Source organism: Triticum urartu, chromosome 2 (genome assembly GCF_003073215.2).
Source record: "Triticum urartu cultivar G1812 chromosome 2, Tu2.1, whole genome shotgun sequence".
NCBI lineage: Eukaryota > Viridiplantae > Streptophyta > Magnoliopsida > Poales > Poaceae > Triticum > Triticum urartu.
The window spans coordinates 258,715,064-258,740,401 of NC_053023.1; the positions used below are offsets into that span (position 1 = coordinate 258,715,064).

At 45.3% G+C, this 25,338-nt stretch overlaps 1 protein-coding gene across 1 annotated transcript; it reads left to right on the forward strand.

Annotated features, from left to right (window-relative positions):
• The first annotated feature begins 1,799 nt into the window (after positions 1-1,799).
• On the forward strand, positions 1,800-24,341 carry LOC125536122 (protein YABBY 1-like). Its single transcript, XM_048699264.1, has 6 exons — positions 1,800-1,856; positions 2,830-2,949; positions 17,350-17,467; positions 19,615-19,663; positions 21,509-21,584; positions 24,276-24,341. Exons 1-6 carry the CDS (start codon positions 1,800-1,802, stop codon positions 24,339-24,341), a joined length of 486 nt encoding a protein of 161 aa, XP_048555221.1.
• Positions 24,342-25,338: the final 997 nt, after the last annotated feature.

Here is a 25,338-nt window from a genome sequence, read left to right on the forward strand (position 1 = left end):
CCCGTTTTCGGGCTGCAACTTTAATGTTGCAGACTTTTCAGACGACGATTAAGGAGTTTTAGGTCGTGGTTCTATACTCAGTGATGCCGTTGGAGTTGATGGACTCACTTATCTTCCAAGCCTTCCGCTGTTATCGTTATTAGATGGCCTTAAGCCATGATTATTGTAATAAGTTATCTTTGGAGACACTCGATGTAATAAGTGTGTGATTGCTACTCTGCTATAAATCCTTCAAGTACTGTGTGGTGTCAGCATTACTGATCCAGGGATGACATCGGAGCACAGAGATTGGACCGTTTGAGGTCTGGTCGCTACATTTGAAGCGCAGAAGTTTGTCGGGACCGAAAGCTTCAAGATATGGCAGATAAGGATGCGGGATTTATTGGTGCAATAGGGATGCTTGAAGTCATTGCAGAAATTTAAGCCAGTTAAGATGGAAGTATTATGTGATGGATGGGAATTCGTCAAAGATGATTTGGGAGCCTGGAATGCATTGCACAAAGAGGATCATGCATACACAGGGCGTCAAGGCAATGCACAGACGTGCAAGGCGAACACGACGCAGGGTGGAGCATGACCGTAGTCAGATAATTTCGGCTGGGTCGGATGGGATTGTCTGATGGACTGACGTGAATGTTGGTCAAAGCAGAAGACGGTGGTGATTTCGGCGACAACGACATAGGAGCATGATGCTGATGGTGGCCGACTTCTAGGGCGTGGAAATACGTGGTGCAGGCCTGAGGGCTTGTGCGGCTTCGACGAGACTATGATGCAGGGTTTATTCAAGGTGGTGTACACAAGGAGCTTGAAGTCAACTGGGCGTGAGGGTGGACTGATCATCTACCATGGAGTCATGTTGAAGGTGGAGCTAGAGTCTAGCGAAAGACTTCACTCTATGCAGATGGAGGGGCTACGGCGTAAATGCATGAAGAGTCGAAGCCTATTTCAGTGGGATAGCGAGAGACACACGGATCAGACTGGGGCCCAATGGTCTGATGAAGGCGTGGTACTCGACATCGGTCGGTGATGATCGATGATTCTCTGCTGTGCGGGTTGAGTGGCGTGGGTTCGCGACCTTAGGAGACTCGACCAGGACAGCAGAGACTCGACGCGGTGATAGCGGCGAGGCGTGCGGTAAGCACGGGACACAGCGACAGGCCAAGGCACTGGTGGTCAGACATGTGGTCAGACAAATTGTGCAAGGGGTGCTGAAGCAGTGTTGATGAGTACCGGATTCAAGTTGGTGACTGGTCTATCAGTGTCGGAAGATGGATAGGAGTTAACCATGGAGAATCTGAGAAAGTGCCAGAGAGTCTGAAATTGTCAAAAGCTAAGAGAGTACACGCCCGTATATTCTGTGGTGCTCGGTGCACATGGCAAAGTGCGGATGACAAGACAGAAGGAGGCAGAGTGCTATGGCTGTGGGACATGTCAAAGACTAACCGGGAAAAAAAGATGAGACAACTGTGAATTTGACTCAGGGTGACACAGGGCAATGGTGAAATTCCTTCAAGTTTCAAAAAGGCGGTCAAGGAAGAGCGGTGATGTTGAGTTCACGTAACTCTTATATGTGGCATCCAATACCTGAGTTGTTCACTTTCATGCAGACAATGGTCGGTTTGTGATGGCGTTGAACGGAAACTCCGGAAGTTGGGAGCACAAAGTAGAGTAATGAGAAACTTAATTTTTGCTCGAGTATTGACTGTGAAGAAGACGAGAAGAGACTACAGTTGCAGGTGGAGTCACATGGAGTCTGGGAGTAGCAGGGGAGCTCATGGCGTATCTCAAGTTCAGCGTACATGGAGGTTCGACGCATGGATGAACCCAAGGTGGTGAAGAATATCCGCCAAGGTGGAGTTTGTTAGAATTGTGTCGAATATTATTGTACAAGGTATGTTACAATTGGACTTAGATTTGGACGTGTGTAGACAGGGTAGGAGTTGTGTCCTAATAGGACACTTGTATCCTAGGCCTCTCATATATAGCGGGGGTAGACACACGATGTAAAATATGCCAACATAATAGCACAGGCGTGCAAGGGGGAGCCAGCGGCGTGTGCCGGCGCCTGGGTGGCCGGTGTACGGTATTGTGATGGTGTCATGGGAGGAGCGCCCGTAGTCATGCCCCAGGGATGTAGCCATGATGGTGAATCTCGTTAACAAATCTCGGTGTCATACTGATGTGATTGCTTGGTCCTCGGTAGATCGACGGTGCGCCTCAGATTTATTCTAATACTTTCTCATCATACATCAGGGTACGATATAGATATGAGACATGGTGCAACTTTACCATGCATTCCTAGCTACTATAACTCTCTACCTAGTGGGCACCACACATTGACCGTTTGCATTGACCCCATATAGCTCTTACAACTCTACTTTTTAGAGCACGCATGATTTTGTACATATCTCTCTCTCCCTCTCTCCGCGCGCATGCCTGTGTGTATCTATGAAGTCTAAGCACTGTTGCACATAGCTAGCATGTTTTGTTGACTGTACTTGAACCATTTGCAAGCTAGCGCCGGTGCAAGATAGCAAGCATTTAATCTAGCCTGTGACTTGTTTCTGTTCATTTGGATCTATCATACATGATTTATGAATGACTACCATATACAGATAACTATTCAAGATACTCCATTTAGCTACTATACTTACAATAATAGTTCAACAGTGCCACGTTTATCCTGTACATTATTTATTGCAAAACAAATACACGTGATATAATTCATACTCCAAAATACTACAGTTCTATGCATCAGTACCTTTAATAATAAAACACATGTACACAGGTTTAATTATTAGCAGTTAACGTATACAAACATATTTGCAGGTCAACGTGCCAAACAATTGTTACTACAACATTGTGAATGTTAGATGTGGGCATTGCACGATGGTTCTCTCCATGGATCTTGGACCTTTCCACCAAGCAAGCACGGCTCAAGAACACCAGGTCTAGAATGCAAACGGTTCTAATAAATTGTGGATCCACAAATATAACAGCAAGAGTTATTGTGGCACTATGTATATGTGTGTTTACTAGGTTATATAAATATCTAATAGGACGCTTAATTGTTTCTTTTGCCCTAGATGACTACTTCACCCGGGTTTATAAGGCCTAGTATGTATTTCGAGATTTACTATCGCCATCAGTTAGACCAACAATATATAAGATGTGTGCCACAAAAAGTATAGTGATGAGTTTATATTTAAAAGAAGATTCTAACAGTATGATTTCATGGCATATATATGCTGCGCACCACGCCCATGCTCCTACGACGCGTCGCTCCGGCGCCCACAGCCACCCCCGCCGCAGCAGCTTCCGTCTAGATCCAAGCACAGGCGTGCTCCCCACCATCACCGCTCGTCCCCCCTGGTTTCCCCTACCCGCAGAAGCTCCTGGGTGTCTCAGCAACCCCCACTTCGCCACGACCGGTGGCTGACTCGCCAGATCTGGAATCGCCGGCCTGGGTGGCGGTCGACTCGGGCTCCTCGTTCGCCGTCGACTCCCAGCTCGAGGCCCCCGTGGCTGGCGCTTGTGTAGGGCTACCTCGCTCGGTCAGCTTTGCCATTAATGTGGAAGTGCTGGACTCAACTCCACTCCCCCCCCCCCCCATTCATGGCACGCACAGCCCCTACCTTAAGACGGCTTCTGCAGGCGCCTTCAAGACCTGCCGGCGTGCGGCGCGGACGTCTCGTCGCTCGAGCCCCGAGCCTGCCGCTTCCCCCGGAGCGAGCTATGAAGAGGGATTGCACATAGTAAAGTCGGCGTACTGGTGGAGGGCGCTCCCCAGCTACCAAAATTCAAGACAGAGGAGGGCAGCGTCCTCTTATTCCCCTCCGAAGCGCAAAGATTTTGTCAAGCATCGCCACCGCATCTGCCATCGCTGCCTGGACAAAGGCCAATGCAAAGCTGCCTGTCGGAACCCTCTCAGATGTCGAGCCCGTCGACGTTGCGGACACCGCGCTCGTGACTGCCCTGCCTCGCCACCCTCCAAGCCATCCCCACCAAGCGGTCCCTTGCCATCTACAGTTGCCGTGGCAACGCCGCGGTCAGTTCCAGCTGCAACTGCGTCTCCGCGCCCGGCTGTTGCTGCAGCTATGCCACCACGAGTCGGAGACCCGAGCCTGCGCCCGGAGGAGGGGCATGTCGTCATCACCTCCACGCAGGCCATGGAGGATGCTGCTGCTTCCCTTGCCACCCTAGGCGCCTTTGTGTGGCTTGGAGGCAACCGTCTGCGAGTTAGTGGCGCGGAGATCAGGGACGCCATCGCCAGCGAGTTCTTCATCGACCGCAACTACATCAAGGTGGTCCCTCACTTCCCAGAAGATTTCTTCGTGCTCTTCACGCATCCGCACCATCGTGACCAAGTCACGGCGTCTCCAGGCCGATTCAGCCGCAACGGTCTCAACATCCATGCCACCAACTGGAGGCCCGAAGAAAATGCCGACTCGGTGGAGGCGTACTACCACGTGCACCTCTGCATTGAGAACTTGCCTCTCAACGCCTAGTGCGATGAGGTCGCAGAGCAGGTGCTCGGACCTAATACTTTCCTTCACTACTTCGATGTGGCCACCGTGAAGAGAGAAGATTCATCCTCATTCAACTTGTGGGTGTGGTCTGCAAATCCCTCGGCCATCCCCAAGGTTCTTCGGCTCACGATCACTGGCAAACAAGCGGCGGGCTACAGCAAAGGCCCGAGCGCTGTGATAGGCCGACGCAGCCTCAAGCGGCGCGTCTTGGTGCACCTTGAAACGGTGGAAGACTTCACCCCCGATGCCAGTGGCGTCATCCCACGTCGCCCTCGCTCCTCACACCCGTTCACCTGGCACTACGGTGTGATCGACGGCGAATCAAGAATGCACGACCACCTGGAGGTTGCTGGGCGAAGAAGGGAAGACGACCAAGACCGCGACCGCCGCGATGACGATGATGACCGTGGACACCGGAGCCGCGAGGATCGCTCCTCCTCCTGGCGAGATCGCTTCTTCCGCAGCCACTCACGCGCTCCGGAACGCCGCGAGGACGAGGGCCGCCATGTCTCCCGGGACGGCCACCGCAAAGACCGGGGAGGCCGCCGCGACGACCAGCCGGCCGGGATGGACGACGGAGGTGCACCGAAGCCGCCGACGCATGCAAGATCGACTGGAAGCAGGTCTAGTGCCTTCCTGATGGCGTTGTCATCCCGGCTTCGGGCAGGAGTTGCTACCTCTTGAGCACTGCGTTGGTTTTCCCCGAAGAGGAAGGGATGATGCAGCAAAGTAGCGTAAGTATTTTCCCTCAGTTTTTGAGAACCAAGGTATCAGTCCAGTAGGAGGCTACGCGCGAGTCCCTCGCACCTGCACAAAACAAATAAATCCTCACAACCAACGCAAATAGGGGTTGTCAATCCCTATAAGGCCACTTACGAGAGTGAGATCTGATAGATATGATAAGATAATATTTTTGGTATTTTTATGATAAAAGATACAAAGTAAAATAAAGGCAAAGTTAATAGCAAAGGAAATAACTAAGTAGTAGGAGATCAATATGATAAAGATAGACCCGGGGGCCATAGGTTTCACTAGTGGCTTCTCTCGAGAGCATAAGTATTCTACGGTGGGTGAACAAATTACTGTTGAGCAATTGACAGAATTGAGCATAGTTATGAGAATATCTAGGTATGATCATGTATATAGGCATCACGTCCGAGACAAGTAGACCGACTCCTGCCTGCATCTACTACTATTACTCCACTCATCGACCGCTATCCAGCATGCATCTAGAGTATTAAGTTAAAAACAGAGTAACGCCTTAAGCAAGATGACATAATGTAGAGGGATAGACTCATGCAATATGAAGAAAACCCCATCTTGTTATCCTCGATGGCAACAATACAATACGTGCCTTGCTGCCCCTACTATCACTGGGAAAGGACACCGCAAGATTGAACCCAAAGCTAAGCACTTCTCCCATTGCAAGAAAGATCAATCTAGTAGGCCAAACCAAAATGATAATTCGAAGAGACTTGCAAAGATAACCAATCATACATAAAAGAATTCAGAGAAGATTCAAATATTATTCATAGATAGACTTGATCATAAACCCACAATTCATCGGTCTCAACAAATACACCGCAAAAAGAAGATTACATCAAATAGTTCTCCACAAGAGAGGGGGGACAATGTATTGAGATCCAAAAAGAGAGAAGAAGCCATCTAGCTAATAACTATGGACCCGTAGGTCTGAGCTAAACTACTCACACTTCATCGGAGAGGCTATGGTGTTGATGTAGAAGCCCTTCGTGATTGATGCCCCCTCCGGCGGAGCTCCGGAACAGGCCCCAAGATGGGATCTCGTGGATACAGAAAGTTGTGGCGGTGGAATTAGGTTTTTGGCTCCGTATCTAATTGTTTGGGGGTATGTAGGTATATATATGAGGAAGGAGTACGTCGGTGGAGCAACAGGGGGCCCACGAGGGTGGAGGGCACGCTTGGTGGGGGTGGGTGCGCCCCCTACCTCGTGGCCTCCTGTTTCCTTTCTTGACGTACGGTCCAAGTCTCCCGGTTCTTGTTCATTGAGAAAATCACGCTCCCGAAGGTTTCATTCCGTTTGGACTCCGTTTGATATTCCTTTTCTTCGAAACCCTAAAACAGGCAAAAAAACAGCAATTCTGGGTTGGGCCTCTGGTTAATAGGTTAGTCCCAAAAATAATATAGAAGTGGATAATAAAGCCCAATAATGTCCAAAACAGTAGATAATATAGCATGGAGCAATCAAAAATTATAGATACGTTGGAGACGTATCAAGCATCCCCAAGCTTAATTCCTGCTCTTCCTCGAGTAGGTAAATGATAAAAACAGAATTTTTGATGCGGAGTGCTACTTGGCATAATTTTAATGTAATTCTTCTTAATTGTGGTATGAATATTCAGATCCGAAAGATTCAAGACAAAAGTTCATATTGACATAAAAATAATAATACTTGAAGCATACTAACAAAGCAATTATGTCTTCTCAAAATAATATGGCTAAAGAAAGTTATCCCTACAAAATCATATAGTCTGGCTATGCTCTATCTTCACCACACAAAATATTTAAATCATGCACAACCCCGATGTCAAGCCAAGCAATTGTTTCATACTTTTGACATTCTCAAAACTTTTTCAATCTTCACGCAATACATGAGCGTGAGCCATGGATATAGCACTATAGGTGGAATAGAGTAGTGGTTGTGGAGAAGACAAAAAGGGAGAAGATAGTCTCACATCAACTAGGCATATCAACGGGCTATGGAGATGCCCATCAATAGATATCAATGTGAGTGAGTAGGGATTGCCATGCAACGGATGCACTAGAGCTATAAATATATGAAAGCTCAAAAAGAAACTAAGTGGGTGTGCATCCAACTTGCTTTCTTATGAAGACCTAGGGCATTTTGAGGAAGCCCATCATTGGAATATACAAGCCAAGTTCTATAATGAAAGATTCCCACTATTATATGAAAGTGACAACATGAGAGACTCTCTACTATGAAGATCATGGTGCTACTTTGAAGCACAAGTGTGGTAAAAGGATAGTAACATTGTCCCTTCTCTCTTTTTCTCTCATTTTTTTCTTTTTTTATTTGGGCCTTTTCTCTTTTTTTTCTTTTTTATGGCCTCTTTTATTTCTCTTTTTTTTATTTTTCGTCCGGAGTCTCATCCCGACTTGTGAGGGAATCATAGTCTCCATCATCCTTTCCTCACTGGGACAATGCTCTAATAATGATGATCCTCACACTTTTATTTTTCTTACAACTCAATAATTACAACTCGATACTTAGAACAAAACATGACTCTATATGAATGCCTCTGGCGGTGTACCGGGATATGCAATGATGCATGAGTGACACGTATGAAAGAATTATGAATGGTGGCTTTGCCACAAATACGATGTCAACTACATGATCATGCTAAGCAATATGACAATGATGGAGTGTGTCATGATAAACGGAACGGTGGAAAGTTGCATGGCAATATATCTCAGAATGGCTATGGAAATGCCATAATAGGTAGGTATGGTGGCTGTTTTGAGGAAGGTATATGGTGGGTGTATGATACCGGCGAAAGGTGCGCGGTATTAGAGAGGCTAGCAAAGGTGAAAGGGTGAGAAAAGTGTGTATAATCCATGGACTCAACATTAGTCATAAAGAACTCATATACTTATTGCAAAAATCTACAAGTTATCAAAGCAAAGTATTACGCGCATGCTCCTAGGGGGATAGATTGGTAGGAAAAGACCATCGCTCATCCCTGACCGCCACTCATAAGGAAGACAATCAAAAAATAAACCATGCCCGGACTTCATCACATAACGGTTCACCATACGTGCATGCTACGGGAATCACAAGCTTCAACACAAGTATTTCTCAAATTCACAACTACTCAACTAGCATAACTTTAATATCACCATCTTTATATCTCAAAACAATTATCAAGCATCAAACTTCTCATAGTATTCAACACACTCATAAGAGAATTTTTTATATTCTTGAATACCTAGCATATTAGGATTTAAAGCAAATTACCATGCTATAAAGACTCTCAAAATAATATAAGTGAAGCATGAGAGATCAATAGTTTCTATAAAACAAATCCACCACCGTGCTCTAAAAGATATAAGTGAAATACTAGAGCAAAATTATATAACTCAAAAGATATAAGCGAAGCACATAGAGTATTCTAACAAATTCCAAATCATGTATGGCTCTCTCAAAAGGTGTGTACAGCAAGGATGATTGTGGTAAACTAACAAGCAAAGACTCAAATAATACAAGACGCTCCAAGCAAAACACATATCATGTGGCGAATAAAAATATAGCTCCAAGTAAAGTTATCGATAGAAGTAGACGAAAGAGGGGATGCCTTCCGGGGCATCCCCAAGCTTTCGATTTTAGGTGTCCTTAGATTATCTTGGGGGTGCCATGGGCATCCCCAAGATTAGGCTCTTTCCACTCCTGGTTCCATAATCCATCAAATCTTTACCCAAAATTTGAAAACTTGACAACACAAAACTTAAAGTAGAAAATCTCGTGAGTTCCGTTAGCGAAAGAAAATAAAAGAACACTTCAAGGTAAGGTAATGAACTCATTCTTTATTTATATTGGTGTTATACCTACTGTATTCCAACTTATCTATGGTTTATAAACTATTTTACTAGCCATAGATTCATCAAAATAAGCAAACAACACACGAAAAACAGAATCTGTCAAAAACAGAACAGTCTGTAGTAATCTGTAGCTAGCGCAAGATCTGGAACGCCAAAAATTCTAAAATAAATTTTTGGACGTGAGTAATTTATCTATTAATCATCTGAAAAAATAATTAACTAAATATCACTTTCCAAATAAAAATTTCAGTAGTTCTCGTGAGCGCTAAAGTTTCTGTTTTTTACAGCAAGTTCAACAAGACTTTCCCCAAGTCTTCCCAACGGTTCTACTTGGCATAAACACTAATTAAACACAAAAAACACAACAAAAACAGAGGCTAGATAAATTATTTATTACTAAACAGGAGCAAAAAGCAAGGAATAAAAATAAAATTGGGTTGCCTCCCAACAAGCGCTATCGTTTAACGCCCCTAGCTAGGCATAAAAAGCAAGAATAGATCTAGGTATTGCCATCTTTGGTAGGCAATTCTTCAATTAGGAATCTACCATCTTTAGGAATTTCTTTATTAATTATCAAACTTTTAGGCATAAGATCTAAAAATTCATTTGTAACAAATGGTTCCTTAATGATAGCAAAAAGATTGGGATGAATACTTATAGATTTGAGATCCGCATCCTTACTAGAGGATTCACCCTTATTTTTAGGAACATACATAAGCTTGGCAACTTTAGTGGAAGGACTTTGAGTATTATTTATGGAAGAAAAAGCGGTTCCCAAGTTGGTAATAATATTCTCAAGTTTATCGATCCTAACGGAATCGTGATTTATTTTCTCATTAACTATGGGTTCATTTTCTTTAATATGTTTCAAAGTAACTCCTACTTTAGATCCATATTGAGAGATTCGGCTGTGGATCTTTTTATCCAAATTTTCAATTAACTCTACGGTAGCAACCTTATTTTCAATAATTTCAAGCCTTTGCATTACATGCTCCAAAGTTAATATAGTTCCATTAACCAAGAGAGGGGGTGAGCCAAATAAATCTAACATAGCATTATAAGAATCAAAAGTATGGCTACCCAAAAAGTTCCCTCCGGTAATAGTATCAAGAACATAACGGTGCCAAGGAGTAATGCCTACATAAAAATTGCGAAGGAGAACGGAAGTAGATTTCTTCCTAGTAGATCTATTTTGAGCATTGCAAATTCTATAGCAAGCATCTTTTAGATTTTCTCCCTCCCTTTGCTTAAAATTTAGAATTTCATTCTCAGGAGATAATGGAGAAGATAAGGGACTAGCCATAACGACAAGCAAACAAACTAACACACAAGCAAACAAAAAGCAAGTGAGCAAAAAGAGGCAAATAGAGAGGGAGGATAGAGAGAGAGGGCGAATAAAACGATAAGGGTGAAGTGGGGGGGAGGAAAACGAGAGGCAAATGGCAAATAATGTAATGCGGAAGATAAGGGTATGTGATGGGTACTTGGTATGTTGACTTTTGCGTAGACCTCCCCGACAACGGCGCCAGAAATCCTTCTTGCTACCTCTTGAGCACTGCGTTGGTTTTCCCCGAAGAGGAAGGGATGATGCAGCAAAGTAGTGTAAGTATTTCCCTCAGTTTTTGAGAACCAAGGTATCAATCCAGTAGGAGGCTACGCGCGAGTCCCTCGTACCTGCACAATACAAATAAATCCTCGCAACCAACGCAAATAGGGGTCGTCAATCCCTATAAGGCCACTTACGAGAGTGAGATCTGATAGATATGATAAGATAATATTTCTGGTATTTTTATGATAGAAGATGCAAAGTAAAATAAAGGCAAAGTAAATAGCAATGGAAATAACTAAGTAGTGGGAGATCAATATGATAAAGATAGACCCGGGGGCCATAGGTTTCACTAGTGGCTTCTCTCGAGAGCATAAGTATTCTATGGTGGGTGAACAAATTACTGTTGAGCAATTGACAGAATTGAGCATAGTTATGAGAATATCTAGGTATGATCATGTATATAAGCATCACGTCCGAGACAAGTAGACCGACTCCTGCCTGCATCTACTACTATTACTCCACTCATCGACCGCTATCTAGCATGCATCTAGAGTATTAAGTAAAAAACAGAGTAACGCCTTAAGCAAGATGACATGATGTAGAGGGATAGACTCATGCAATATGAAGAAAACCCCATCTTGTTATCCTCGATGGCAACAATACAATACGTGCCTTGCTGCCCCTATTGTCACTGGGAAAGGACACTGCAAGATTGAACCCAAAGCTAAGCACTTCTCCCATTGCAAGAAAGATCAATCTAGTAGGCCAAACCAAACTGGTAATTCGAGGAGACTTGCAAAGATAACCAATCATACATAAAAGAATTCAAAGAAGATTCAAATATTATTCATAGATAGACTTGATCATAAACGCACAATTCATCGGTCTCAACAAACACACCGCAAAAAGAAGATTACATCGAATAGTTCTCCACAAGAGAGGGGGAGAACATTGTATTCAGATCCAAAAAGAGAGAAGAAGCCATCTAGCTAATAACTATGGACCCGTAGGTCTGAGGTAAACTACTCACACTTCATCGGAGAGGCTATGGTGTTGATGTAGAAGCCCTCCGTGATCGATGCCCCCTTCGGCAGAGCTCCAGAACAGGCCCCAAGATGGGATCTCGTGGATACAAAATGTTGCGGCGGTGGAATTAGGTTTTTGGCTCTGTATCTGATCGTTTGGGGGTACGTAGGTATATATAGGAGGAAGGACTACGTTGGTGGAGCAACAGGGGGGCCGCGAGGGTGGAGGGCGCGCCTGGTGGGGGTGGGCGCGCCCCCTATCACGTCCCCGAAGGTTTCATTCCGTTTGGACTCCATTTGATATTCCTTTTCTTCGAAACCATAAAACAGGCAAAAAACATCAATTCTGGGTTGGGCCTCCGATTAATAGGTTAGTCCCAAAAATAATATAAAAGTGGATAATAAAGCCCAATAATGTCCAAAACAGTAGATAATATAGCATGGAGCAATCAAAAATTATAGATACGTGGGAGACGTATCAGGCGCGCCCGCCGTCGGGCTGACAACCGCGGCACGCGCTCGGCGCACTCAGGTGGAGCGGCCAGCCCCATCTGCGAGGACAGCCGTGGTCTCTCACCTCCAGCCAAGCCTATGCCCACCTCTTGTGACGTGGTGCAAGTGTCCTTCTCGCCTGGCAACGCCTCCTGGTTGAGCTGGATCTGCCCTTGTTTTGGTGCCCAGATGAAGCCGGCCGTGGTGTGCCCTGCCATGCCGTATCAGGAGGCCTCCCCTCGCACAACGATGCAAGACATCATCGAGTTGCACCCATCGACTCCTCTTGTGCATCTTTGCAGCGCTGCTCCACCACCACTGATGTTGGCTGCCTCAACCTCCCATGCCTCGCCTGCTGACCTGGAGGCGGAGCCGAAAACTCCGATTTTCATTCCGATGTCAAGCCCACCAATTAGTCCTGTTGTGACTAGCTCTGATGAACCTCTAGTGAAGTCCCCACTGTTTGTCACCTATGCTCCGCCCCTGCTGCCTACACCGAACTCTACACCACCGAGGCTACCCAAGACAAGGAGGAAGACACTCACGGGTGTGTCGGGCTTCAACCTCAGCCGACGCAGCCCTCGGCTTCAAGAAAAGAAGAGAGCTTTGCTGGTGGCGCAGATGGCTGAGAGGCTTCTCTATCAACGCATGGGCATCATCAATGAAGGACAAGAAGTTACTGAAGAAGCCATCGGGAAATTTGTTGCCATGTTCAATGGGCAACTCCCGGACATCACAGTGGAGGCCCTTCGATTCCTCTTCAACCTTGACTGTGACCTTGCGAAGGCCATCGAGGACGCACTGGTGGAGCATGGAGGTGAGGCTGGAGCAGAGCTGCAGTCTGCGAATGGAGAGGCGGCCGGTGAGGCCGCATGACTGGACTGCTTTCGTCATTGAAGATGTAGCTTAGTCTTCATGTTAACTAAGGCCAACTATTGCTTTCTGTCTGTGTGGGTGTATGTATGTTTCCTACTGTCGATGAAGATAGCTGCCCCTTGTTGCCCTGTCAAGGCGAATGTGTGTGAGTTCTGTAGTTTTTGTAGCTTCTGCTGTTACCTGATGATGCTCTTTTATTATCACAACTTCTGCTACCTAAAGATGCTCAATGCAGTCTGTCCTAAACGTCCAAGGCAGCTCTTACTTGTTGTGTCACTTCTTGTTACTCCATAGCCGATGTATCCCAGGTTTCAATATGCATGATCAAGACCTGAGTATTCTGAACTGGAATGTTCGTGGCTTAAACTGTCCCAACCGCCGCGCAACTATATGAGAGACCGTCGCTGCTACGCCTTGCCATCTACTATGTCTACAGGAGACCGAACTCAAGCAGGTCGACCCCTTCATGGCTTCCTCTCTTGGAGGTCAGAGGCTCAAAGGCTTCGCACAACGACCTGCTATTGGTACTCGTGGTGGCATCCTGCTTCTGTGGGACGAAGACCTCGTCGAGGTTAAGGAGATTAGCACTGGAACTTTCTTCCTCTCTGCTACATTCACCATTATCCGTACCGACAATTCCTTCAAGTTAACAACCGTCTATGGGCCAACTCGTAGCAACCTCAAAGACATTTTCTTCCAAGAGCTGATCTCTGAGAAGCCTACTCCTGGTACTAGATGGCTGCTAGCCGGTGACTTTAATTAGATTTACCGCGCAAGAGACAAGAACCGTGCTAACAGTAATTGGAGCCGCATGACTCGCTTCCGTAACACCCTCAATACCTGTGAGCTGAAAGAAATACACCTACAAAACAGGAAATACACTTGGAGTAATGAGCAAAGTGATCCAACCTTATGCAAACTCGATTCGTTTTTCTGCAATGAAGATTGGGACATCGACTTTGGCAGTCATCTACTTCATGCCCTCTCTTCATCCCTCTCTGACCATTGCCCTCTCCTTCTCGCAAATGTCCAAGGACCACCTAAGTCAAAGTGTTTTCGCTTTGAGAAATTCTTGACTAAAATGCCCAGATTCAAGGAGATCGTTCAAGGCGCTTGGAACCAAAGGGTGAACCACTCTGACCCCTATCAGATCATGTTTCACAAGCTCAAGAAAACTAGCCAAGCTCTAAGGAAATGGAGCAGGACGATTTTTGCACACTCAAAGGTGCAGCTGATCATGGCTCTAGAGGTCATTCTCCGCCTAGATGTGGCACAAGAGCTCATGCCTCTCAGTGTGGAGGAGCGTGATATTCGTAGGAGGGTCAAAAGAAAGATTATTGCCCTGGCTGTGATGGAGCGTGCTCGAAAGAGACATAATTCAAGAATCACCAGCCTCAAAGAGGGTGATGCCAACACTCATTTCTTTCACCTGCGGGTCAATCACAAAAGAAGAAAGAACTTCATTCACCGTCTGAAGCACAACAACGGCTAGGTAGTTGACCATGATCACAAAAAGTCAGTCATCCAAAACCACTTTGCCGAGGTCTCCAAGCGTGGCTCGACACGCCATCAAGACATCAACTGGGACAACATTACGGTGCCTGCAAGTGACCTTTCAGATCTTGGGGCGGCCTTTACGGAGGAGGAGGTTAGGAAGGCGGTTTTTGACCTTCCCCGTGACAAAGCGCCAGGGCCCGATGGCTTCTCTGGAGCTTTCTTCAAAGAGTGTTGGGAGATTATCAAGGATGACATTATGATTGCTGTGAACCACTTCTCAAACTTGCACACATCCAACCTTCATTGGCTCAACTCGGCCAACATTGCTCTCATACCAAAGAAAGATGGAGCGGAATGCATCTCGGACTTTCGCCCCATTAGCCTCATTCACGCCATTGTGAAGATCCTAACAAAGGTGTTGGCCACGCGCCTAGCTCCCCATATGGACAACCTTGTCTCTAGTGCGCAAAGTGCCTTCATAAAGAAGCGAAGCATTCACGATAATTTCATGTATGTCAGAAACTTGGTGAGGAAACTTCACAGAAATCGTACACCCACCCTGCTGTTCAAGCTTGACATCAAGAAGGCTTTTGACTCAGTTAGATGGGACTTCCTTATGGACCTCTTGAGGCACCTAGGGTTCCTGTCCATATTTCGCTATTGGGTTTCGGCACTCCTCTCCACTGCCACCTCGAGGGTTCTTATCAATGGGGTGGTGGGTGATCCGATGAAGCACGGTTGTGGCCTCCGGTAGGGAGATCCATTATCCCCGTTGCTCTTTGTCCTGGCAATCGACCCCCTGCACCACCTCCTCAACAAGGCCACTGCACAAGGATATCTTCAACCCATTTGCGTAAGTGCTCCGACCATCAGGACGTCCTTGTATGCAGACGATGTTGCCATCTTTGTCAAACCCACCAGGGGTGACGTACAATTTCTTGCTTCCTCCTTGGCTGCTTTTGGAGAGGTGACCAGCCTGCATACTAACTGAACCAAAAGTTTGGTGGCTCCTATTCGCTGCGACAACATAAATTTGGATGACATTCTCGAGGCCTTCCCGGCGATGCGCACGGCGTTCCCGATGCGGTACCTTGGCCTTCCGCTATCGGTCAAGCACCTCAAGAGCATTCATCTTCAACACCTTGTGGACAAGGTCGCATGCAAGCTCCCACCTTGGCAGGGAAGACACGTCGCTACTGTTGGGCGTGTGGTGCTTGTAAAGGCGGTCCTCACGGCCATTGCAATTTATCATCTCACGTCTCTCGACATCCCCGTGGAGATCCTTAACGTAATTGACCGACTTCGGCGTGCTTACCTTTGGGCGGGTACCAACAAAGTCTCAGGAGGGTCATGCACGATCAATTGGGACCTCGTCTGCAAGCCTAAACAGTTTGGTGGCTTGGGTGTGCTTAATTTGAACAAATTCGCTAAGGCCCTCTGACTTTGATGGCTATGGTTCGAGTGGGTGGACAAAAGCAAGCCCTGGGTTGGCATGGGGTCTCCATGCACCGAGGACGACCACAAATTTTTTGCAGCTGCTACAATGGTTATAGTGGGAAATGGGCGCACGGCCAGATTCTGGCACTCCCCTTGGTTGCATGGTCTCTGCCCCCGTGACTTAGCACCGTACATTTTTGCCATCTCCCGCAAGAAGAATTCCTCTGTCCAGCAAGCCCTCACCAACAACAACTGGATCTCCCTCATTGACACCTCCAATGGCCTATCATTTGCACACGTCCAACAGTTTGCCGACCTCTGGGAGAAGATATCCATGACCTCTCTGAATGGTGACATAGAAGATTCCATCACCTGGAAGTTCACCAAGGATGGGGTGTACTCTTCTTCGTCTTCTTACATGGCACAATTTGAGGGTCTCACATCGTTCGGTCTCATTCACTATGTATGGAGGGTTTGGGCCACCCCTCGGTGCAAGTTCTTTGCTTGGCTAGTCCTTCAAAACAGGATTTGGACATCGGATCGTCTCATACGTCGCGGATGGCCAAACTGTGGCCTCTGCCCACTTTGTAAGCAATGCCAGGAGTCGGCAGCCCACCTCCTCTTCCAATGCCGCTTCACCATCCGCATTTGGAACCATATTCTTACATGGCTTGGCATGCACCACATTTCTACTGCGATATGGCAGACGAGGACTTCGGTGAAAGACTGATGGAATGGCAACCTTCAGATTCGCCTTGGCTCCCCTAAGGCTCTAGCCTCCTTGATGATGCTTATCTCATGGGAGATATGGACAGAGCGTAACGCTAGGGTCTTTTGAAACACGCCCATCCCTTCTATGGTTCTAATCTGTAAGATCAAAGAAGAGGTGTCTCTTTGGGCAGTGGCGGGTGCAAAGCACATGAGTGTTGTAATGCCGCGAGACTAGACATTTTATTTTGCCGCCTTGTGGCCCTTGTTCGATAACTCCTTTCTTAATCAATGAAATGGCAAATCTTTTTCCTTCTTTAAAAAAACTCATATATTACTGCTCCATCTGATGGTCAAACTAAATCTCAAAATACATATTACGCCTTGAACGTGGACTGACCGATGTACAATTTCTTTTTCTCCGGACATCTATCCTTCTATGGATAGCCTGCTGATGATTACATTTTAACTTCGTACATAATCTATGATGAATAAACAGGTTGACAACAACATTGTCTACTGATTTAATCTCATATATATTGTGGTAGTGTTTTTTGAGAAAATAAATAAGGGTACATCTCATAAATATAGTTTGACCAATATTTACAACTAATGGTTACATGCATATTTGTTTATTTAGGTGCAGAACAGAGTTGTATTGAATAATTCTGGGAGTTACGACTCTGCTGCAAGGAATCAGCGGGCAATGCCCATGTATCCGATGGTGAACAATCAGCAGCAAGTGTCACCGATACACCGTATGTTGTTTATTTTCATGTTTATTATTTTGTCGCATTTCTTGAATTGTTGTTATTAACGAACTGCATATCATTTTACTATTTTTGTTTCATATTTTTTTTTGAAAAGGGGGTTTGCCCCAGCCTCTGCATCAGAACGATGCATACGGCCAATATTATTAAAAAACAAAGGTTCCAGTAAAATCATTATGTCATGCTCAAAGAACAGATAAGGCTCATCAAGAGCTAAACAGAAGAATAAGAGCCACAACCGACCGGTAAACTGAAATAGGAGCACTACAAGCCTATCATATTACATGACCGCCATCCAAACCGGTTGAAAATAGTCCGTGCTACCATCTCCCATCGGGTAGATCCAGTAGCCAAACGCTTCCTAGCCTCCGTCGGAGTGAGTAGCGACAACATACGGAGCAATGTAGTGGCCCAGAAGATGACCTGCAAAAAATAAATATTTGTTGTTCTGTTAAAGAACAAATCATTTCTACAGTTCCAAACTGCCCATAATAAAGCACATAACACGAATATGTCTCGCTGTTTTGAGATTTATCCCATCTAGCCACGTCCCAAATAGCGCGGTGATAGAATTCGGAGAAGCAATGTTAAATGCTATGTGAACCGAACGCCACAAATTTTTTGCAGGGCAATCAAGAAAGAGGTGTTTGATAGATTCGTGTTGGTCATAAAAGCTACATCTTGTAGATCCTGTCCAATTGCGTTTCGCCAAATTATCCTTAGTTAAAATAACTTGTTTATGCACAAACCACATAAACACTTTGATTTAAAAACCACACACGTTACCTACTAAGAGCATTTACGACCGGAACCCCTACTTTCCCCTAAACATCCAGGCAGACAGCCCGAACACTTTCAGATCAAAAAACATAACCCAACCGGAGCCCCAAAACTCAACACATACGTCCAAGCTGTCCGACACCCCTCATATCCAGCCCATATGTGGGGCGGATATGGGGACGCACGGACACGTCCACCACGTGGGACTGACAGGCAGGACCCACACGAGAACCGCTGACCAGGTCACCAATTCGGCAAGGACACATCATGGCGCCGCTCTGGTGCACCGTTCGAGGGGCCAAATCCGGCTATTTAAGCCGGATGGTGAGGGTAAAACTTAGCTGCCCCCATTGCGTCCTTTCCATCCCATCCACTTCGACCTTGCCGTCTACCATGGTCGGGTAGAACATCACACATTACACAATTCTCATGCTCGAGTGCTGGTGGAGGTCATGTGGGAGATGTGCGCCGCCGAGATATGTGGTGTCCCTCACCTTGCGGGGGAGGAGAATGTGCCAGGACTGGGCATGGAGGTTCCATAGGAGGAGGCGACAAAGGAGGAAGTACGGGGCCTAGAGGTTGAGCCTGGCGGATTGTGCAGGAAGCAGGCGGAGGCTGAGTTCCACCTCACCCAAGCCGCAGAGGCTGAGGTGGTGCACCTCTCTGCGGAGGCGCAGTTGGTGGCAGAGCAAGCAGGCGCTGCCGCCTTCACAGTGCTCGTCGCCAACCGCCGTCTCATGGCCAAAAACCAGGCCATCTTGGAGTCGCTCCATTCCGAGCGGGAGGTGGAGGTGAACTGCTGGCATATCCACCTCGCTGACGTGAGGCATGAGAGGCTACTCGCGGACGTGGAGGAGGCACTGGAATTTCGCACCGGCGCCAATGACCATGAGGCCGGTGGCTATGGAAAGGGGCTCATCGATCTACATCTCCTATGACGATGAGTAGATTAGGGTACTTTGCTTTTCCGAATGTAGCTTGTTTCTTTGATGTGATTAGTACGTGGTGAAATGAATGTTTCATGGAGTAGTATATGGAAATGAGGGTTTGCAGATGAGGGGTGTGGTTGCAATGATAGACAAATGAGGGGTCACCGGTTCCTTCTGGCGGACATATTGAGGGTCAAATATGCACATTTTGGTTGAAAATGCTCTAGCTACTTTGCAAATATACCATGACGGCATATGCTCAAAATAGTCGAAGTTAACCTTGATTCCAACGTATTTCCACATTACCTTTTCCCTCTCGCTGTTCTGTGTGTATTGCATATAGAAGTATGACCAGTTTAATTACATTACTGATTAATTTATTTTTATTTTACAAGTACCTCATGTAATCTCTTTTTTTGTCTCCGGCGCCGGAGAAGAGACAACATGTTCCATCTGCGTACAACAGATTCATCAAGTGAGATTTCAGGCCATATATATGTTGATCGCTTACATAATATTGTTGCTACAAACCAAGTTTGGTATAAACCTGTGCAAACTAATCTAGATTGAATAGGTCGATCGCTCCATTAGCTAATTAGCTAGCAACAATATTGATGGACAGTTCAAACATGATAAAATGATTATGGAACTAACTATTATGTGGTCTTGTTAATGAGTTTTGCAAGAAAGTTTGAACACCAGATTTTTGGGCCGGGTTACAACAAGCTAGGATTAGGCTTATCTTGCATTGTAACCATAAAAAGTATTCTATGATATTGTTTTTGCATCACTAGGTATATTCTTAATGACATGTGTTTCTGTTATGTTTGTTTGGAAGACAGATTTTGTAAGCACGTATTGCACAAATTATTGCAGAGATATGTTTTTGTTTGTTTTGTTTGGTTATTAGGATTTGTTAGTGACTGCTCCCTCCATTCATGTTTACAAGGCCTTTGATCTTATCTTAATTTAGTTTAAGTTTGACTAATTTTATAGGAAAAATATCAGTATATAAAGTACCTAGTAAATGAATTTTAATACATATTCATGATAGATCTAGACATTGATTGGTTTTTTTATAGGCTTAGTGAAATTTAAAATGGTCTGGCAAAAGGCAACATTAATAATAGGCCTCTAAACCCAGATGGTACTATGGAAGGGAGTATCTCCCTCAACAAAAACTATTGAATTCTGCATCTTTCTGTTCATATAGACAATATAATACCTTTTCTAGTGCAATAAATTAGTTCTTCTTAATTCATGTGAACAGGGTCAGATCAAGCACTGATCACTTAAATAAGATTTCTTTTTTTTGCGGGTGACACTTAAATAAGATTTCCTGGAGGTATTGCTAGGACAAAACAATTTCAACTTTATCTTTGGAAACGCGACAGAAACAACCGCTTACATATTAGTGTCTTTCATTGTTATTTGGTTTGTTTAACCTGAAATATTTCGTGGATTAAACTGGTCTGTGTTATGAATTCCGTAATTTAAGCAAGCTTTTAGATGGTTAGACTATAACTAAAGTTTTATATCTATTCACAAATGCGGTTCCTCATACAATAAAACAACTTGCTCGATAACCCTTTACGTGTATATGGGGAATATATTGCTGTCCCCACCGGGATATATCACACCTAGAACTAAAGTTACTTCGTGCTTTGATATTTGCATATTTTTACCATCTTTATTGCAGCATATCCTCATTTTATGTCTTAATAAATTCAAGTTTAGAGTACTGTCATGTCTAAAACATGAACAATATGGTCTAGATTTTACTATTATTTTATGTTTAATTGATTTTCACACCTAATTAATATGCACTCATATGGATTAGTTCAAGTTATATACGAATTGGTTCATCACGGCTAGTACAATGTTGCATAGTGTAGACACATATGAAATGTGTAACCTCAAAGCACAACTCGAAGATAATCCTTTCGTCTCATATTAATTGTCACTCAAACAGATGTATTTAACACTCAGAGGAGGCAATAAATGGCATAGAGGTGTAGCCCACTGGGAGCAAAAAAATCCAAATTAAAATGAAACTAGAATTTAATGAGGTAGCTTTAGTTTGCTTCACTAATCCCCTAAAAAACTACGTGTATGGTGTCCTGCAAAAAGAAACTACGTGCAGCGTGAATCAGAAGTATTTGTCAAGGTTGATGGGTAGTTAATTAATTTATGTTTTTAAGCTATTGCATTTTCTGGTCTCAAAATTTCATGTATACATACGAGACCCTGAATGATTGTTTAAGAAGCGGAGACATGCAGGAGTCATATTATACATATTTAAGCTCGCTTCGATTGACAGGGAAGAGATACAAAGGATAAAGTCAAGCAATCCTGAGATTAGCCACCGAGAGGCATTCAATACTGCTGCAAAAAACGTAAGTACTCTTAATTATAGTACATTTATTTCGCAAAAAAAATTATAGTACATTTGTATTATTCATGTGCGCTCTTAATTATAGTACATTTATTTCGCAAAAAAATAATTTATAGTACATTTGTATTATTCATGTGCGCGCATCACCATCGGTACATAAACTTGAGTATATAAACACTTAAATACGTTGCCATTTCTCAATGGACTGAGGTAACGTTATCATGAATAGCCCCGCGGCCAGGTTTGCTCCTATGCCGATGCAAGTGCAGGCCGAGGTAGGCCCGCAAACTACCATAAATTATTCAGAAAATACAAACGACCAATACAAATTGTCCAAAGAACAGCGACACAAGAAAAAAAACACTCCAGAAAGTACAACCACAGTTACTCTAATCTAAAACCACCCAAAGTCGTTTCAGCCCACTGCCTAACGTCTAGGGAGAAAGTTTCGTTGATCTAGGCGTTCCAACCAAGAAGCCACATCCGACATGCACCGCAATGTTCAAAGGTTCTCTGTTATGTTTATGTGTTTCGACTATTGCATAAAGTGGATTGCATTCGCCGCGTCTTCCTTTGGCATGCATGCAAAGACGCTAGTGACGGCTACTGCTACGTCAATGAGCAGCATGTGTGTCGTCCTCTCCGCCTCAGAGGGCTTGCCATCCATGACTTTCATCACATGGGCATCACACCGCACCCGTTGGCCAAGGCTCCAAAAGACCGACCCGACCAGACCTTGGCCGTGCCTCCCGAGCAGTCACTCGGTGGATGTATGCACCATCTTCCGCGCTTCGACCACTTGGCATGTTGGAACTGGTGAGACCGCCTGTTTTGGAAGGATCATTGGCTTGACGGGAAATCCATCTTTGAGGCCGCTCCCGCCGTCCTCGCGTTGGTGTCATGTCAACATCACAAGTGTTGTATGGTCGCTGAAGGGCCTTCACATGCGAGCTTGGATCCGTGATATCCACGGCGGTCATGGACCCTCCGTTCTCATCGAGTACGTTGAATTGTGGCGGCGATTGTACAAATTCGTGCTAACGACGGAGCATGATGGTCTTTCCTGAAAGTGGTGCCCCAATGCATAGCGCGTTCCTACTATGAGGAGATGTTCCTTGGGGCCACGAGTCAACATCGCTGGGAGCTCGACTGATACACCTAGGCCCCGCACCAATAAAACTCTTCTCTGGCTAGCGCTCGCTAATGGGCGGTTGTTGGGACATGGCCTTCCACACGTCCCGTGTTGTGTGCTCTGTGACCTTGAGACAGTGATTCACCTGCTTGTTGATTGCCTATTTTGTCGCGAAGTGTGGCATGATATGCTCTCGTGGTGTCGTTCATGCACCTGGCCGCTCGACGCCGGTGGGGACTTCATTGACTAGTGGGCCTCGGCCTTCGATGCATCGCCCACTAGCCAACGCAACGGCCTCTCAACCTTGGTCATTCTGACTGCATGGTGGATTTGGAAGGCTCGGAGCGGTTGCATCTACAACATGGGACATCCCTTTGTCTCTAACATGACTCGGACTAGACACGATGAGGCTCGCCGTTGGGCATGCTAAGGCCAGCGGCCTGGATGTCATCCTACCTGAGACATAGCCGTAGGTTGTAGCTTGAGTGGCCTCTTAGGCTGCTCAAACCCACCCATGTGCACGCCAATAGGTTGTATACGCGCTCCATGGGAAGTCTTAGTTGTTATTCTTGCATACTCTCTATCAGTGAAAAAGATACGCAAATCTTTTGTGTATTCGTGAAAATAAATGAACATGGTCTAGTGTCAACTTTGGGACAAAACTTGACACGGTGATTTAGCAATGATGGTGCACACATGCGGCCACTCACCTTCATGGAGGTGTCATGTGAGATTATGGCATTGTATTCTCCAATCAGGTTCCTTCCCCGGGTGAACAAAACCCCCCATGGGTTGGCTTTGCCGGTTGAGGCCACGACTTTGGAGGCGTTGTTTTTGAGTTTTGGACCTCACCTCTTCGTTGGCAACGAGTAACAGTTTAGTGCACGAGTATATATGTCCAAATTTGGCATGGTCTTTGGATGGGCAACATCGATTGTGGACTTCGTCGAGACTCACCAATGAGATCTAGTGGTTTGCTTTGCAATAGGGGTCGGCCGACATTCCTTTCTTTGTTTATTATGTTGTCGAATATGCAGTTTCCACATGAAGCTAGTATATGATAGGTGGTTCGTTTTGATCTTGAAGGTAATGATCTGGTCCATGATCTTCATGTTTTTGTTAGTTCTTTAGCATTTAGCCGTACACTATTTGTGCACAACTTGATGCTTGACATTCTGTTTGTTTAACCAATACAGTAGGATCTGTTGGTGAACCCTCACTGCTGATTTTTCATGTTTAATTTCATTTAATAATTTGATCTGGCTTAATTGTACAAATTTTTTAATACTAGCGCTTAATTTACACTACTTCCTCCGTCATAGTTTAGAAGGCACAGTTAAATTTGCGTGCGTTTCCACATAGACAAGGTTTAGGGCGCATTGCATTTATGTCTAGTAGCTAATTAGTACTCCTATATACTATTTCTATATGCATGCATCGTGTGAATGCTATTTTATAACCCATCTCACAACCAATAGATAACCACCTAGGTTCCAGAGAATTTTCACCTAAGTATCAGATATGACATTAATTTGTGTGGGTTTGCGTGCATGTTTGCAGTGGGCTCATCTTCCTCGGCTGCACTTCGGCCTGAGCGTTGCTGGCGGCGGCGGCGGTGCCAATTAGCTCCAATCAAGACCACGCATGCATGCAAAAGACGATGGTTCGTGCAATCGACACCGTGCGTTCACGTTCATCGATCTCCATCGTCGTATAGCTATCTGTGTATGCATATGTGTGCATGCATGCATGCTCTGTCACGTATCGTGCGTGTGCCTAATTAAGTCTAAGTTGCTACATGATCATGCCATCGATCGATCTCTGGACTACTGCATGTCGATCCTGCGTAGATTTAGATCCTACGCTTAATAAATGGACAGGAGTGTGTTTAATTATTGTTTTATTAGATGTATCATGGTGTTGTGGACAAAGACTTAATGCCCTGATAATGATGTCTGTTTTTTTCTTCAAAAAGTCAAGACTACGTCCTCTCACTACTGGAATAGAAGGTTTTGCCATCAATCATTTCTTTGCCGTCTGCTAGCTGACGGCAAAGGAGGTCTTTGCCACCTGCTTTCAAAAAACAGACGGCAAAGAACTGGTTGATGGCAAAGATTCTATTTGCCATCACTGTAACGGCCCACCCACCCCCCCTCTTTGCCGTCTTTTGCTAACAGACGGCAAAGAGGTTACTACCTAACGGCTAACGGCCAACCCCCATGCGGCCTCTCTCTCTCTCTCTCTCTCTCTCTCTCTCTCGACCCCCACCGCTGCCCCAGACCCCCAGCCGCCCGGCCCGCTACCTGCCCAGGCCGCCTGCCGCCTGCCACGGCCGCCTTGCCTCCCCCCCTGCGGCGGCTCTCCTGCACCGGGCGCCTCCTCCACCGCCCCTCCTCCACCGGCCGCCCCTCCCAAGGTGAGCTCTTCTCCTTCTTTTTGTTTTTTAGATTTAGTTTAGGTGTTTTTCTTTTTTTTCAGGTTTAGGTTTAGATTTAGTTTATTTTAGATTTAGTTTAGGTTAAGAAGAAAGATGAAAAAAAGAGGAGGAGGAGGAGGAAGAAGAAGAAGAAGAAGAAGAGGAAGAAGAAGAAGAAAAGAAGAAGAAGAAGAACCGGAACGAGGA